Genomic DNA, 18,030 nt, shown 5'->3' with positions numbered 1-18,030 from the left:
GGACAGGGTAGGAACTGTTTAAAATTATTGAGACCTATTGCTAAATTACTTCTGGGAAGGCTGAACCAACTTTCACACACTACAGCAGTTTCTAACAATACCTGTCTCACCACAGCCTTTCCTCGCCGCACTAATTACTAATATTTGCATATTTAAAGAATCAAGGTCTCATTCGTTTTGGGCTTTTTCAGTGCACAAACACATGTCCTTACACACTTTACACATTCCAAAGCTGCCTTTCCACACTTGTGTTTCTCTGGGGAAGAAAGTACATTTGAAATAACATCAACAGTACTGAATCAGATGGCAGCCCCTGTGTGATGGCATCCACACTTGCACTACTGAGATAATAAACTGCTTTGGAATGGAAATATAATTATTGAGGAAGAACATATTTGATTTATTTTTATTTTAAACATTTCAAAATGTTATAATAATGCCCTATGTAATAAAATTGAAAGAATTATTCTTTTTTAAAACCACCCTTCCTTAGGAGTCACCCAGATCAATATTTAAAAGGACCTTGACTATCATATGTCAACATTTTACATACTGCTGGAGCAGCTTTAAAAGGAGCACTATTATAATTCTCTTTCGCTCTATTTCTTTATTGGCACTTTTTTCCAATGTCTAGATTGAGAACTATATTTAATGTTAACAAAGCCTTTTGTTTTCTTCCTTTTGGGATAGATTAGGTAAGGAATGTTAGAGTATGGGATGCTTCACCTTGGACCAGAGCTCTTTTTGTGGCTAAATTACCTCTGCAGAGAGATGTATGGAGATAGCTGAAACCCAAAGATTATAAAGAAAATGATCTGTGGCATCCTTCTAAAATTTACACATTACTTTGAAGGATCAAACAACTGGAGAAATGGAGACTGTTGTTGATGTTAGGAGATCATCCATGTTCTTAGGTGGCCAGATATCTTGTATTACCTTTATTTCCCTATGGAGCCAGCACAGCTTCTAATTTATAAGTCAACTGCTTTGGCCTCTACCAAAGCACCATGTTGTATTCATGCTGGGCCCACATTGGTCCTTTCAGCTAGATTTGTCTCTGCAGAGAGCAGCCCTTTGAAATTAAACTTCATATATCACAGCTGTTTCCCCAGCATAAATCCTATTCTCTTGGCTTACTTTTTCATTTTCCCTAAAATCTCTATGAGGGACATGGTTGTCTTTGGCAAAATCATTTCATTGAATACCTAGTCACAGGATTTCCACCCACTCCATCCCAGGGTAAGCCTGGGAAGGGAGAAAAACACTCTTGCATTCAACATTTGACAGAGGTGATGCAAAGAGAAATGCTGTTTCCAAGTCAACAGCTTTTCCTTTCTCATTGTCCTCTCCCTCAGATAACTGAATTGGATTGAGTTTGACTCATCCAGATACAAAAGAGAAAGGGCTAAATGTTGACAAGGGAATGACTTTGTAAATTCTCAAGTGTCAATATCAGTTTGGATTAGAGCTACAAAATTAGATTGCACCTCCATATTTATGGTACCTCTTGAGTGTGGCCCATGTGCACTTAGGGAAAATTGGATGAGATTCCTTTTGTAAAGTGAAAAATGGGACACAAAGGAAATGATACATTTGTTTAGGATAGTGCGGGTAGAGCTGTGGGTTATCTCTCAGTTTGCTGTTTCATACTTAGATGGAGAGTAAGGCTGAGCAGGGCAGCCGGGTTTTGTATCCAGGCTCTCCTCCCTTGTTATTGTTGTTAGTGCTCTTTAAAAGAAAAGAAAAAGGAGGGGGGGGCTGAAAAAATGTGACAAGTGATTGAAATCTCAACATAGCAGTCAGCCAATATCTATTCCCAGAACTTTGCGCAGATCCTAGAGACTAGCTCATCAATCAGCAGAAGCTTCGTCATACCAGGCCAGGTTCTTCTGTGGCTATGTCTACCCTGGTGTTTTAATTAGGTTCTTCCTGATTTGTAAAATTAAAAAAACAAAAAGGCAGAGAGGCAATAAAAATATGAAGACCCTATGGGCCTCTACATCTGAAAATGCCAAGGACTGTAAGGTTAACAGCGCACTCTCTGATATCCACTGCTGTAAGGGGACCTCTGGGATACTGAGCTGCCTACCAGAATCGGCAGGCATCGGTTCTAAGACATCTTCCCCTTTAAATTACCTCCGGATTGTAGTGTATATCAGAGGCTCAGTACTGATACAGTGTGTATCCTACAAAGGGCTTCTAACGTCCCATTGCTGGCTAATCCTTAACCTTGCCAGAGTCCTGATTTCCCAGCACATGATGGCAGATGCTACACCAAAAGTAAGTTATATGATTGCAGGGTGATTTGGGGTTTATACAATTTGGGAGTTATGTCTTCACATAGCCATTTAGAGATTATCACATGTCAAGTACTCTGCTAAATGCTGGGCTTCCAATGATGATTAAGACACAGTCTGTGCCACATGGAGCCCACAAAGCAAGAGGGGAAACAGGTACATTGAACCTTCACCAGACGGTGGTATAAACTAAAGGAGAGATGTAAAGTCTTACAGAGTAGGCCCTAGTCATACTTGCAAAGGTCAGAGAATGCCTACCTAAGGAATTAACATGCCTTGAACTGATACCTGAAGGGTGACCAGACATTTGCCAGGCAGGCAAGGTAATAGAAAGCATTTTAACCAGAGAGGGGGAAATAACAGATTTAAGAGAATTGCTGCGTTCAGAGAATGGCAGAACAGTTTTTTCTGTTTGGAGTGCAGGATGGACGGAGGGTAGCCAGCAGTAGAAACATGATGAAGATTTATGTTTCAAGTGCGAGTGTACCATGAAAATGAAAAAAATGGTGTCACAATGTCATAAACTGTCCACTTTACCAAAGAAGCAGTTTTCTTCCCCAGAAGAATTTCAAACCCTTTGAGTGTGAGTTGGGTGCTGCTCCCACTGACACCCAGGTCCCCAAAGGATTTAGACAGCATCATCCCGAGCGCTGGTCAGCCACTCTCACAGGACCTGCTGGCTGGTGGGGCTCCCGGGAGGGGCGTGTTGCTCTTTCCTCTGTGCCCTGAGAATGCCGTGCAACCTGCTGTAGCAGAGAAAACAGTAGTCACCCCTTCCTCTCCTTACCTCCTGCCACTCTTTGTTGTTTGGATGAAGGGTAAGGAGAAAGGACACACTTTTCCTCTAGCCCGAGACGGGTTTGATTCAGACTGGCAGGGACTTGCTCAGCCAGGGGTCAGGATCGGGGTTGTGCCAGGTCTGGGGTGCAAAGATAATAGGACCAAGTGTGCTCTTACGGGTCCGGCTAGCACACAGGCTTTCTGCCGCCATCCTGATTTTGACACCCTTCCACCCCAGGTCAGTTTCTCAGCATCGAAGATTCCTGTCCAGAGGCTGCCAGGAACTCCTCCCTCCTGCATCCCTTGTTCTCCTCAGGCGGGCAGGTGCTGCATGTCTGCTCCACGCCCACCGTGGCTGCCGGAACTTGGCTTCTAAAAGAGGGAGACGGTGTTGCCCTGAGACAGAAGGGAGCAGGACCTCTGCTCCCCTGATTAAAGGACTCCAGTCAGTTTTCTAAAGACACCATAATGGCTGGGAACTCACCCTCCCCTCACTCTAAACACATACACGCCACACACATCTCAAAACCCCTCTGCCACTGGAGTAACAGTCTGTTTGGGGTCTCATTCCATGATCAGTTGCTCATCAGTTACTAAAACTTTTCATCAAGATTTCTCAATTATGAAATAGCCAAATGATTTTTACCCAATTAGTATTTCCTCATTAAGAGTGAAGAGTGAAGAATTATAGTAAAAACCACCGCCACCTCCAAAAAAATACACAGTCACCAGAAAGAAAACCAGGCACAGCTGAACCTACACCGGGCAGGTGCTCCAAGTCCTCTCAGTCCCCACTCACCCAGACTTCTCCCTCCTCTCATCCCAGGCACAGAGAGGCTTAACACAAAGCTTTTCAGTGACTGCTCTAGGAAACTGAAGAGTTAATAAAGATCTCATGCCTCTAAAGTTCATAACCCTGCCTGTGTGCTTACAACCCTCTCTGTTGCATGCCTGCTGAACACACACACACACACACACACACACACACACACACAGATACACATCCTTACAGGGCATTGCTTTGTATCTAAGAGAATCATCATCCCAGATCAGAGCATCCCACCTCACAAAGTTAGGAAGGGGCTGGCAGACTTATTGAGCCAACTTACTTGAGTGATCATTCAGCCAGAAATAACATGGGTTTGTTAGTGTGATACAGTTTTTAGGATACTTTTTATATTTGAGCTCCACAACTTCATAGGAGGATATAGTTCCCATTTTTTTAATTAAGAAGCTGAGGCTCAGAGGTTGGTTAACCTCCTCGGGATTGTGAAGGGTGGTAGGAGCCATGCTAGTATTTTTTCCATTAGACCATCCTTGTATAAACACTAAAGCTCTATTTTATGACTTTCTTTTTTTTTTTTTTTTTTTTTCTTTTTGCGGTATGCGGGCCTCTCACTGTTGTGGCCTCTCCCGTTGCGGAGCACAGGCTCCGGATGCGCAGGCCCAGCGGCCATGGCTCACGGGCCCAGCCGCTCCGCGGCATATGGGATCCTCCCAGACCGGGGCACGAACCCGTATCCCCTGCATCGGCAGGCGGACTCTCAACCACTGCGCCACCAGGGAGGCCCATGACTTTCTTAAATACTAGAAGTTTAAAACAAGTGATTTTGGAGAAATGTTTCTTTTCCCACCTCAACCAGATTCAATTAACTTTTGTCTAATATGAAGCAAGTATGCAATAACTTCTTTCCTACAGGTAGCTTCCTGCTTTGGTCAGGACTGAGGGTTAACCTGTCTCAGATAGCAGTCTCCTGACGGCAGCCTCTCCTCTGTTGGAATATGAGACTATCTCTAATCACCTTCCATAATTAGTGTAACTAACCTTTTAAGATTTTCTAATCCAGACCCACTTTCAGATATTCTCCCTTATTGTTCCCAGAAAACGTGGTAAAGGAAATGTCAACATTTCAGTCATTTCATGATTCCCAGATTGGCACTTAAAAGTAACCCAAGCATCTATTATCAGCCGAACTTAGGTTAACAAACTACCATCCTGACACAAAGGACCATCATGGGAAGCAAATCAGTATCTATCTGAATGTATCTATTAGGTTAGGACTCTGGCAGTTTTTCAGAATGCTGTGCACTGCAGATCTGACTGAGAGCAAAATAGAGTCCCTAAAGGAGCATATGCTCTGTCTGAAGAGATCAACAAATAAAAAGCCATTTCAATGCCATTTAGTATGTGCTACAAAGAGGGAAGTGTGCTATGGAAACACTTTGGAAGGACAGTTAGCTGAGCCTCAGGAAGAGCAGAGAAGATCATGGAAGAATTCATGAAGGAAGTGATGTCTACACCTACACTTAAAAGACAAATGGAAGTCACATGGAGGATTTAGACAGGGAGGAACATGTATGGATACCCAGCTGTGAGAGACCATAGCACATCCAGGGAGCTGTGGGCTCAGTGGAGCATAAAGGGTGTCCAGACCAGACTGCAGAGCCCAGAAAACCAGGCTTAGGAGTTGAGCTCTGAGAGCAGCGTGGGACTGTCAAGCGTTTTTAATGGGGTGTGACATAATCAGATTTATATTTTAGAAAGATCAGTCTGGTGATAGGATGGAGTATGGATTGAGGGTGGTGTCACTCAGACATAGAGACCAGACTAGCTTGACGATGGTAGGGGTCACAGGAAGGGGGAAACACAGTCTGACTGGACAGTTCAGTTTGTGGTGTTGAATTCAAGGTGTCTGTGGAATAATAAATGGGCATGTCCAACAAACAATTATAGATATTCAGATCCGGAGCTGAAGAGGGAGCCTGGAGAGTCATCAAAAAAACATGAGAGTAGATGATGTCACTCAGAGGCTGTGGAGTGAGGAGTAGACGGAGGGTAGGACAAGTGGGACACAGACATTTCATATGTGCCCTGCGAGGAATGCAGTGTGACCAGACCCAGGGGGACAGTGGGGGCCGGCGGGGGGGAGCTGCTACAGACTTCAAGAGATGGCAGAAACGTTCCATGTTGTAAAGAGGTAAAGTAAGATAGGAATTGGAAAGTCACACTTGAATTCAGCATCAAGGAAGTTATTGATGAAGCAGCTCCAGTGGAGTGGCGGACATGGAAGCCAGTGGAATGAGTTGAAGACACAGGCAGAGGGTGTACAGACAGCTGCTTCCAGGAGGCTCCTCTCTGATCACCCCCCACCCCCTGCCTGATAGCCCCCTTCCATGACTTCTGCAAAGAATGGATCCCCCGTGTCTAGCTCATTTCTACTGAACCTCTTTTCTCTCCTGTTATTGATTTCTCCCTCAAGTAAAATAAGTCCTTTTCTCTCTTTCCATCTCTTGGACAGTTTCTGACATTATCCTGAGCTCTTGTTTTGCTTCTCCAGGTTAATACACAGCCTTCCTCATGACCACCTCATTTCCTTTTCTGGCCCCCTCGCTTAATGTTACTTAATCACATTTGCCTCTAACTTTCAAGCAGAAAGGAAATCCATAGAGAATTGCAATAGTAATGTCAGAACCATTTACAAAATGTCATCTTGGGAGGAATAAACTTGGTCTCTACCCCCAAAAAGAGCTTGGGCTTACGGTGGTGGGTGAGAGACAAGTCTTAGGCAGTGAATGGCTAGTGACATGAGATAAACCAAGGATATGGGTGAGCTGGGAAAGCATCAGTGAAAAGGGAATACCGCTGTGCGGGTAGCGGGCTGCAGTCTCTGAGAACTCTTGGGCAGGGCACCGCGAGGCACCTGCGGTGGAGTGAGTGGCTCTGTTTTCCAGCGGGGCAGGAAGGCACTCCTGTCCTTGTTTGGTTTCGGTACTTGCAGTGCCCCTGAGCCCAGGATTGGGAAACACATTACCTGATGGAGAGTTAATTATTATTATTGGAATATAAAGCCTTTGTGGCAGAGGAGTCTAATATCATTTCAATATAACACAGTTTATATATGCTTTGAAATTTTGAAATTGCTATGGATTGATGATAAAATGATTAAATTTTTGGTGGTGAAGATCCATCATTGTCGACATTCAGATATCAGCTTTATATCCTTTTTTTAACCGACAGTGAGTCATCTGCTGGCAAATGCTGAGATAAGCCTTTGCTGTCACACAGCTTCAGAAGTTCTCTGTCGGTTTCAGTCAAAGGCTTTGTGTCTGACACTGCTAGTCTCTGCCTTTTTCTTGAAAGTATTTTTTGGTAATCTTTATGATGATATTTTTGTTACAGGTCTGGTTGTAACAAAAGTTAACTATGTTATGCTTAAAATAAATTGTCAGGTGACTGATGGAATGGTTAAGAGAGATGGGTGCGGGTGGCTGGTTAGTGCGTGGCCGTGAATTACTTGATGATCGTATTCTCCACACCAGGCTCTGGAGAATATTCTAATGTCTTTTATCTCTAGAGTCTAGAAAATAGGTACTCAGACCTGAATATATTTGCCTTTACCATGTCTTTCAAATGTTAAAAAATGTTTGTTAGCTAAAAATTTCGTTTCCTGTCATAGAATACTGGGAACTCAATGTCCTCGATGCAAAATCTTCCATTCTTTCTTTCGATTACTGAGATTTGTTCCACCTGCCTATAAGGTTTTTGGATTGGAAGGGGAGTTGTTTGTTTGTTTGTTGCAGTGTTTGAAGTATAGGTGGCAACAATAGAGTGAGCCTGGACCAGGCAGAAGGAAGTACTGAAGACCAGGCCTCCCAGACTGTGATGATGGCAGCCTGGGCTGATGTGTCAAATACCAAGTGCCAGGAGCTGGCTGATCCTGGCCTGGGCCCCTGATAGCAGAAAGCTTCCCTGTGTGCTCAGGGCATTTGTATTTCCTTTTGTGAAACTGCTGGCTCGGTGCCCTGTCACACACTGAAGAGACCACGTGGACCCTCTCTCATTCTCTGAAACAATGGAAAGTGCAGAAAACAAAAGTTAACTAGGTTTTGACGCCTTAGGAAAATAATGATCATATCAAAGTTTTCATTAGTTATAAGTTAAATGAATGACCCAGTTCAGCAGAGCAATGTAGCCATTATACAAGGTATATTTAGGACATAATCATAATTTTTTAAGACTCTCAATTCATAAAAAAAAAATTGCAGAGCCTCCCTGGTGGTGCAGTGGTTGAGAGTCCGCCTGCCGATGCAGGGGATACGGGTTCGTGCCCCGGTCTGGGAGGATCCCATATGCCGCGGAGCGGCTGGGCCCGTGAGCCATGGCCGCTGGGCCTGCGCGTCCGGAGCCTGTGCTCCGCAACGGGAGAGGCCGCAGCAGTGAGAGGCCCGCATACCGCAAAAAGAAAAAAAAAAAAAAAAAAAAATTGCAACTGGAAACACCTGGTCTCTGGATTTTAAGACACATAGGCTGTGCTCTGAAGGTTTCTGTTTAAAAACACAATTCTCGGGCTTCCCTGGTGGCGCAGTGGTTGAGAGTCCGCCTGCCAATGCAGAGGACACGGGTTCGTGCCCCGGTCTGGGAAGATCCCACATGCCTCAGAGCGGCTGGGCCCGTTAGCCATGGCTGCTGAGCCTGCTCATCTGGAACCTGTGCTCCGCAACGGGAGAGGCCACAACAGTGAGAGGCCCGCGAACCGCAAAAAAAAACCCAAAAAACACAATTCTCATTCAGGGGTCTAGCAAACAGAAACTAGTTTATTCCTATGAGTTGTTTTGTTCCCACATGAAGAGGCGCTGCAGTATTTTGTGGCTTCTTCCAAGTTATTCGAGTGTAAGATAGGTCCAGAACTCAAACCTCTTTTCCTGTTTGCTACTTGGGTCCCTAAGCAGTGCCCTTCTCTCCCTCTCTGTCTCCCTCTCTCCCTCCCTTCCTGGCAGTAAATATTATACCCATACCAATCATGTGAAAGTCGTAGCAGAAAACATATGAATTAGATGCTAACTTGGTCTCCAGGGCTCTGAACTGAGTGGTGGTGGGTGAGTGATGGGCAGACACTTCACGTGGTCCAGACAGTGCCGAGTGCAGCTTTAAGAGAACGTTAGTGAGCCTGGAACTGAGAGGAGAGCAGGAGTAGCCTCCTATCAATCAAAACCCTGATCATTATGTTAGTTAGACATATGGAAGTAGTATGGAAGGGTGATAAGATGTTTTTCCTGCTTAAAAATGTTAAGAGCTCTTAAGTTTCTTCAGATACTGAGTCATGGAATCCTGTAGTCTTTTTCTAAGGGCTACTCATGGTTGTCTGTCTGCCCTAATTCTCTTCCAGTTCAGCTGTGTAGTCATTAAAAAGATAGATCCTAGCTTCCTGGTTCACTCACCAGATTTGTCCTAGAAAATGTCCTGTGTCTCACTGAAGTCTGAGGCCTGACTGAGAAAGCATTTCAAGTCCTTCAAGTCCTACTGTGTCCTTAAGTGCTCCCTCTGTATGTGGACCATGACGGGTTCCCGTGCTAACAAGGAAAGTCCGGCCCATCATCACAACATGGAGACGGCGCCATGTCCACTGTAACCGAACAAACTAATATAAACAAACATAATCCTTTGACTTTAACTGGCTTATTCTTTCTTAATTCTCCTTACAGAAATATAGGACATATTTTTCTGACTTTAAAATTGTTTACCTAACATGAGAAAATTAGTTGAAATGATCCTTTAGGCTCCTTTCAGCTTTAACATTCTGTGAATAAGTGATTTTCAAATATCTGATTATGTGAGTGATGGGCTGAAACATGCCTTCATTGGATTTCCTATTATGTCTTGCTCCCAGATTTATGGGAATACAGCGCACTCTGAGCTCCCTGGTAAAAGGAAAATGAAGCTGAATAATTTTTAGAAAGATACCTAACCAGAAATACTCAATTTTTAAAAAAGATAATCATCAAATTATGAAAAATGCTTTTAATGCCCTTTTTAAAATCAAGAATTAATGGACAGTTTAGGATCCAGTTTATTTTAATTACTGACATTTTTATTAAATCCTCATAGCCTCTAAGGATGTCCTCAGTTTTCCCATCTATATTCGCTCAGTGGAAATCAAGACTATTTCAGCTTTGTTTTAAATTGTTTTAATTAGGTATAGCAATTGTGCCTTATACTTTGAAAACTGGAATCTGAGCATTTTTAATTGACATTGATGAATTTCAGTTTAGATTTGGTCACTTTCCAAATTGGACTTTATATTCACCTGAGGGTACAGATTTTCAGACTTGATGCCAACCAATTATTTGTACCTATGTAGATGATCTGTGTGTTATGATCCAACTTCACAAGACATTTAATTAAGCTTCTTAAGAAAAAGAAGAAAGCTTTTCGTTTCATGCTTTAAATGAATTTAAAATAAATAGCATTGTGAAATCAAATTCTTGGTGCTTATTAGGGTGGTAGAGTGCTCCGATGAATCATCCTAGATAAAAAGACAGATTGCAGTGAACACAGAGGAGAGTAACATGTTTTTAGGCATCATTTTCACCCTTCATTTGTTTGAGAAAATAGATAGTAATTAGGTGTCATAGAGCATTTTCTTTTCTTACAGAACTTCTTGATTGAATTTACCTTACTCTCTTTTCTCATTTAGTTTGCACAGCAAGAGTCTTAGGTTTGAAATGGTTTGATTACAATAATTTATCCCTTATTTCCTCCTTCCCAATACTGTCATTTAAGCACCATCTTCAACTTTAAGTAGTGAAAAATAAAGATGTCAGAATGAACTCTGTAGGATAAAGTCTTTTCTTTTTATTCAATCGTCAACTCTAATTTTTCCAATCTACCCTGCGTTTTGCTCATTTTTTGAATGGACTTGGAGCTACATTTTCTAGTAGGAATTCAGAATGCCAAACATGTTGTGTTTATATTTTGCCTTTTTTTTAATGGTAAAATAATATTACTATCAACTAAAAGAGTGGAAGCCCATGTTAGACTTAAAATTCCTAGACTTTGATTTTATCCTAATTAAATAGATCTTATCGTCCATTTTTGGCCTGTGCAGTATTTTCCTTCCAATGTTAGGTACCTCAGAGTTTAGGAAACTGTCTTAGAGTCCTCTTCAGAAACCATGGTGCAATTCTTTCAAGTTGATAATTACTGTTCACTTTTACTTAGAGCTATAATAAATGTTGCATTTTAAAATTCTTCGCACTTTTAGAGAGGTCTAAGAATGTCATCCTTTAAACTTGGTTTTAAAGGAAAATATCAGCAGAGAGAATATGCTCCAAGAATATGTGTAGGTGCTCCAAAGTTCTAAGTCCTCCAATATTAATAGCTAAGGATTGGTCTTGGGTTTCTTATTCATCTGCAGCAGCTTGTTAGGCATCATGATATAGGTGGGACTTCAACTGATAAGAGTAGAGTTGACCCTTGAACAACACAAGTCTGAGCTGCACAGGTTCACTTGTCAGCAGATTCTTCAATAGTAATGCACTACATACTACATGATTCATAGGAGGTTGAATTCACTCACGGAGAACTGTGGATACAGAGGAACAGAGGTTAGGGAGGAACTTCATAAATGGAAGGCAGACTATAAGTTATATGTGGATCTTCACTTGCCCCAACCCATGCGTTGTTCAAGCGTCAGCTGTAGTCGTAATCATCCCAAGGCGCATTTATGGGATGAGAAAGGATGAAGGCCAGTGGCAGAACTGACAGCTGACAAACAGGCTAAAGAGGAGATAGCAGAGTCATGGTCAGAGTATAGGGGAGAAACCAGGAGAGAATTGTAAGAAGCCATGGAAGAATTTCAAGAGTATTGTTGACTTCCTTTAGTGCTATAAGACGAAAACTTAAAAGAATCTATTAAATTTTGCATTTAGGAGGTCATTGCTGACCTTTGCCAGAGCAGTTTCAATGAAGTGTAGAAATGGACTCCAGGTTCCAGTGGGTTAAAGGGTAAACTGGAAATTAATGTATAAAAGTAGTTAATGTGGACTCCTAACTCATTTTATATAAAGGAAAAGAGAGAGGTGACAGAGGTGACAGCTAGGAGAAAGCAATATTCAGGAGGGACTATTATCTTACAAATAATAGAGAGACCTTGAGGGTATTTATAGGCTGTGGGGAAGAAGCCTGTAGATAACGAATGATTTAAAATATAGTGGAAGGATAATAACCAACGCAATAAGATCCTAGGAAGGGTTGGTGGAGGTTGATCCTGGGGTACAGGATTAGCCTTGAGCAGGACTCCTCTGTGTAAAGAGGAAAGAGGATAAAGGTGGTCACAAAATTTGCATTTACAGGACATGTAAGCAGAAAGTTTGACATTTACAAGTTTGACCTTATAACATACAAGTTCAAGCTATATGCTACTAAAAATTATTATTAGGGATTATATCCGCTAACATCTAAGTGCTTACTGTCTGCTGTGAGCATTATTTCGAGTTTTTAAAAAATAGTATCTCATTTAATTTCATCCTACAGCTCTATGAGTAAAGTATTATCACTACTCCTCAGTCAAAGAAAATGAAGTTTAATGAGTTTAAATAACCTGCCTATGGTCATGGAAATGTTAAGTACCATATCAGAGCTAGACATTTGAAGAGATGGGTCTAACCCCAGGCACCTGTGCTCTTAACCATCTTTGTCGTGGGATAGGGGTGTTGATGAGAATTGTGGACGCTTGGCAGAATGGACCAGAGGGGTTATCGTGGAGGAGTGAAAGCATTGTCAGTCGGCACTGGGTGCAGCCATAGCTGGAGACCATACATCTGGGTGGCACACATCTGCATAGCTGGGTTGGTTGTCTTTAGCAGCTGTCAGCAGTACAAGTGAGTGATCATATAAGGGAGAACTAGGGTGGGATTTTTTTTAGTTCCAGACCAGATAGATGAGAATGTTTGGGCATGGCCGAGCAAAAATTCCTAAATTCTAAGGATAAAAATAAAACCCTATGAGATTCCTGACAGAAAATACAAGAAAAGCAAAAGAGAATCAGACTGGTGTTGGACTTTAGTAAAACTGGAAGCTAGAAGACAGAATAGCATCTGCAGAGTACTGAGTGGGAAAAGACTGCAGCCCAAAGCTCCATACTCAGTTCTCCACCTGAGCAAGAAAGCAAGAGACACTTGAAAGTAAGGACTGGAGGACATCACCCACCTGAGAAAAGTATTTGCAAGAAGAGAAAATAACAAAGGGACGAGAAAAGAGACCTCAAGATGGAGAAAAGATAGAAAGTAGGTGAGCAATGAAACATGGACACAGTTAAATCTAAAAGAATAAGGAGAGATTCAGGGAATATGTAATATAAGTGCAAAATAGGATTTCTTGAAACAGAAAATACATAATACAAGATAATTTTAATAAGACTACAGAATAAAACATACTAAACTTTTATCAAAATTTAGGATTAATGGGAAGGGTAGGGAGAGAAGTGAAACTATTTTAAAAGTCTTGTTGATACAGAGAAGTAGAGCATTTGGTGGGAGAAAAGAGCCTTTTAAGTTTCCATCTTATGTAAGTAAGCACTAACGTGGATAAAGAAGAACATTTTAAAATAATAAATAGCACACAGAACATGGTAGAAAAATACTGTAAGAACATAGAGGAACTGAATCAATAAACTTGAATATAAATACACACTCATCCCTCAGAGAATAACTTTTTTTTTTTGCAGTACACGGGCCTCTCACTGTTGTGGCCTCTCCCATTGCGGAGCACAGGCTCCGGACGCACAGGCTCAGCGGCCATGGCTCACGGGCCTAGCCGCTCCGTGTCATGTGGGATCTTCCCAGACCGGGGCACAAACCCGTGTCCCCTGCATCGGCAGGCAGACTCTCAACCACTGTGCCACCAGGGAAGCCCAGAGAATAACTTTTTTTATGTCCATGGAACAATAACAAAAACTAAACAAGTTGTTGGAAAACCTTGAGAAATTAACCTTAGCAAATTTTAAGTAAATAAAATAGATTTTACAGACCACATTCTCTGGTCACAAACCAGTAAAATTGGAAATATATAATGATAAGTAACTAAAAACTTTAGGTGCTTTAAATTTGAGAAACATTTTTTGACATGACTAAGATTGAAAAAGAGAGAAAAAAATAAAACTACAAATCATCTAGAGAACAATGAAAAAATACTCTTCATTCCCAAGCTATGTGTAACTTGTACTCAGAGGAAAAATTATAGTCTTAAATTCTTAATTAAAGAAGAAATATGAAAAATAAAAATAATCATTTTAAATTCAAACAACAAAAAATTATCCAAAAGAAACTAGTGAGAAAGAATTAAGATAAGAACCCAAATTATGGACCTGGAATATCAAAAAACAGTGCATGCAAATTTCTAGGCTGATCTCTGTGCAAACTCAAATATCAGGTGTGTTAGAGATCAGTATGTATGGAAATGGACTTAGTGTATATAAACTCTCTGAAGACAGTTTTGTCCCTGATCACTTATCCCCACTCCCCATAATTCATCCACCTCAGATTCCTATCTGGAGCTAAGTGGGTAAGCTGAGCTCATGGCCAGCCATGCAGGGCTCTATTGCAGTCTAATTCTGAGGCCGGGGGGACTTTGTTGTCATGCTGCCTCTAGCTGATACTCCTGCTCTAAGAACAATTCCCCTGGAAGGAGATCTGTGAAGTTTGGGAATGCTAAATCACTAAGAAAAATCCCATGTAGAAAAGACAAGACCCCAAAACATAGCTAGATTATAGTTTTATGCATTAGTGGGAATTGTAGAACAGATACATGTAAATATATTGTATTTATTTTAAGATTTTAAAATAATTCTCCTTTATTCCTCATACTTCTCTGGAAAATGGTTATTGTCGACAGCAGTTCTTAATCTCTGAGGCTTAAGAAAATTGAGCTGTAGCAATCTTAAAGTAGCAATTTTATCATTTAGTATTATAAATTGTGTAATTTTTATATTGCTGTTGGCATTTACTGAGTATCAGGTTTTCCCACCTTTGTCTCAGCACTGTCACTGACAGTGATCACTAAGGATCAGCAGCTGCTGTTTATTTCTGACTCACTTTGAATCTATGACAAGAGTACCTCTGAAGAGCTCGATTTGTGCTGGGGCCAGGGGGAAGGGAGGAGGAGGTATGGGAGAGTGTAATTATCATTTTGAAAATTTGTAAAACCAGACTGTGATAACAGAATAGACAGTGTCTTCCTTTAGGCTTTTAGTACTAATTAGAAGGTGAGGACTTTTATGTGTGTGTGTGTGTGTGTGTGTGTGTGTGTGTTCTTTACAGAAGAAGTGCAAGTTTATTTAGCATCAAGTCTGATAAAATATGGGAAGTGGGGAGAGGAACTTAAACATCTAAAAACTAAAAAACATCTCCTACAACACTTTGTAATGTCTACTATATTGACATTAGTTTTCAGGCCTTTTTTATTCTTATGGACCCAAGGAAACTACTAGATATAATAATAATAGTAATATCACATTTGTTTTAAATTCTTATTTTTCTACTAGTTGGGATTTTTTTTAGTTATGTTTGGAAGGAAGTTGTGGAAGGAAGCCATACAAAAGAACCTGTATAAATTCTATGAATTGTGTCTGTATCATGCCCAAAGATAAAACTGCATCTATCCATGACACCCTCCTTTTTATGTAATTTTACCCATTTTTCAAATTTATGATAATAGAGCTAAGCTTTCTCCTGATTTAAGATTAAACCGATTTTCCTCTTTTCTTTCAGAGAACAGCTGGAGATATTGTTTTATTTTACTGTTCATTTTTCTTTTAATAATATTTGCCTCAAAAGAAAGTATCAGGGAAATGTAGTATCTTTTGAGCAAACACAGTGGCATGGGTTTTCACCATCAGTACAGTTCTGCTGATGCGTCCTGGGGGCTTTCGCATATGTCCTTTAGCTCCTGAAACCAAATCACCCTATTAGACCTAGCTTCATTTCAAATCACTATAAAACATGTGTGATAGATATTTTGTCTTTGACCTTCCTTAGCTCTTTAATTATTATATACCAGCTTTTTCAAAAGTGCCCCTTTGGTAAATGTGTATTTTCTCATTCTGAGCATACTTTTCAAAGAACAGGATTTTTTATGACATTTATGAAGTAGCAAGGAGTTGTTTCTACCACCATTCATTTCACTTTTTTCATGCACCTTCATGGATTCTCTAAAATTTTTCTGATAGTCTTAGATTTTAAAAAGAGAAGATGAAGTCTGAACATGTCTTTGCTTTCTTCGTATCTGCCCACAGGACGAATATAAGCCAGAGAAGGCCCTGTCGGAAGAGGACCTGAAAAACGCTGTGAGTGTGCACCACGCACTGGCGTCCCGGGCCACGGACTACGAGAAGAAACCCAATGTGCTCAAGCTGAAGACTGCTGATTGGAGGGTCTTGCTTTTTCAAGCCCAGTAGGTTTCGCTGGTTGGTTTGGTTTGGTGTTTTAGTTTGCAGGGCACCACTTTACACCGAGAAATAGACTCGGGATCTGCAGGGGAAACTGTTCGAGCTGGAGTCAAAGTCAGTAACTGGTTGCAGTAGAGAGACAACTGTCTAAGAAGACTAGAATACGAAATAGAAACCCTAGGGCAAGCTTTTTGTTTGCTGCAAAGTAGCCCTGTGACCCTTTGTCAACCACTTACCACCTCTAGACTGTAATACCCTCGTAAATAAAATACAAGGGTGTTAGTATGCAAGTTCTATCACACAGTGAGTAAAATAGACCTGGATTTAGGGCTTCCCTGGTGGTGCAGTGGTTGAGAGTCCACCTGCCGATGCAGGGGACACGGGTTCGTGCCCCGGTCCGGGAAGATCCCACATGCCGCGGAGCGGCTGGGCCCGTGAGCCATGGCCGCTGAGCCTGCGCGTCCGGAGCCTGTGCTCCGCAACGGGGGAGTCCACAACAGTGAGAGGCCCGTGTACCGCAAAAAAATGAAATAAAATAAAATAGACCTGGATTCAGATTACCGTTTCCTAACTCTTCGTCCTAGCCTGTAAATTTAACCTCTTTGAACCTCAGCTGGTGGCTAGTGTAGATAATGATAATAATAATGTTAATAATGTTTATTTCTCAGGGTTCTTGTGGAAGCAGATGAGATGAAGCATGTAAAGAGCCTCACACAGTGCCTGGCACACAGAGGCTGTTCAAGAAGTGTCGATTTTCATTTTGCTCTCTCTCTCTTCTCTCTCCTTTTGAGCCCTAATAGTTTGTGATTAAACTAGAAGGAAAAGACAAAATCATATTGTGGGCAAGGAAGTGGGATGGAGTGCCAGTTTAGTAAGGGGTCTGTGACAGCCTTTAGATTAAACATGGAACACTCCACGTGGAGAATTCTGGATTTATGAAGTAAGACACTTTGGATGTTTAGAACTGAGCCTCTGGAACAGGACTTTGAACAGCACACACAGCCTCAGTGTCCGTGGCAGGCAGTGTTCATTATTCATGGCATGCCTTTTACAGCCTGAGCTTGACTTCAGAACCACCCTCAACACAACACTACCAACTGGCTGCATTAGGCACTGGCATTAAATTTGACATCAATAGAGTAAACACAGGTATCTGCAGGCCTGCTGATCAAAACAGTGGAAGACTAGCAGAGGAAATGAGAACAAGAACCAGGTACTCTGGTGATTTGGGGATGCTGAGCTCGCAAAGGCATGAGATTGCTGACATCGGGTGAGGAGGAAGTTGTAAGGAAACCCAAGTCACACAGGAGTTTTTGGTGTGGGAGATGGCTAGCAGCACAAGGGAGCCACAGCCAGATGTGTAATCACAGCCATTAGTCATAAAGGTCCCCCACGTTATTCTGTTCCCCAGCATTATTGTTTTTCAATGTCTAAAATGCTGGATACGGTAACTAAGGAGAGCTAATTACTCCACGTGGGATCGATGCAGAAATCAGTCGACTGAAATAACAGGTTGGAGAGGCACACGGGTCAGAGAGGCATGCAGGGCACGATGAGGGTGACACCTGGGTGTGATGTCAGCTTAGGGTGGTAGCTTTCAGAGTAATCAGTACAGGAAATGATTTTTAGATGGGCTGACTTCTTGTCCTCCATCTTTTTATCGATTATATACATGGTGGGTATCTCACCTAGTTCAGGACTATTTCTTCCATTGATTTATGAGTTCACAA

The 18,030-nt window shown here is 41.6% G+C and overlaps 1 protein-coding gene across 9 annotated transcripts in view; it reads left to right on the top strand.

The window, feature by feature from the left end:
* Positions 1 to 18,030, top strand: part of PSD3 (pleckstrin and Sec7 domain containing 3) — a gene marked incomplete at its 3' end in the record, with an annotated part of 575,664 nt that overhangs the window by 511,997 nt on the left and 45,637 nt on the right. For all 9 annotated transcript variants that reach the window (XM_082608415.1, XM_082608413.1, XM_082608414.1 and 6 more), the window contains one exon: positions 16,148 to 16,305. In XM_082608415.1, the coding sequence (XP_082464541.1) occupies positions 16,148 to 16,305 (158 nt within the window). The remainder of the gene's footprint in view (positions 1 to 16,147; positions 16,306 to 18,030) is intronic.

The sequence above is a fragment of the Mesoplodon mirus genome, assembly GCF_964341445.2.
Source record: "Mesoplodon mirus genome assembly, chromosome: 20".
Classification (NCBI taxonomy): domain Eukaryota; kingdom Metazoa; phylum Chordata; class Mammalia; order Artiodactyla; family Ziphiidae; genus Mesoplodon; species Mesoplodon mirus.
This window is presented reverse-complemented; position numbering and strand designations above follow the sequence as displayed.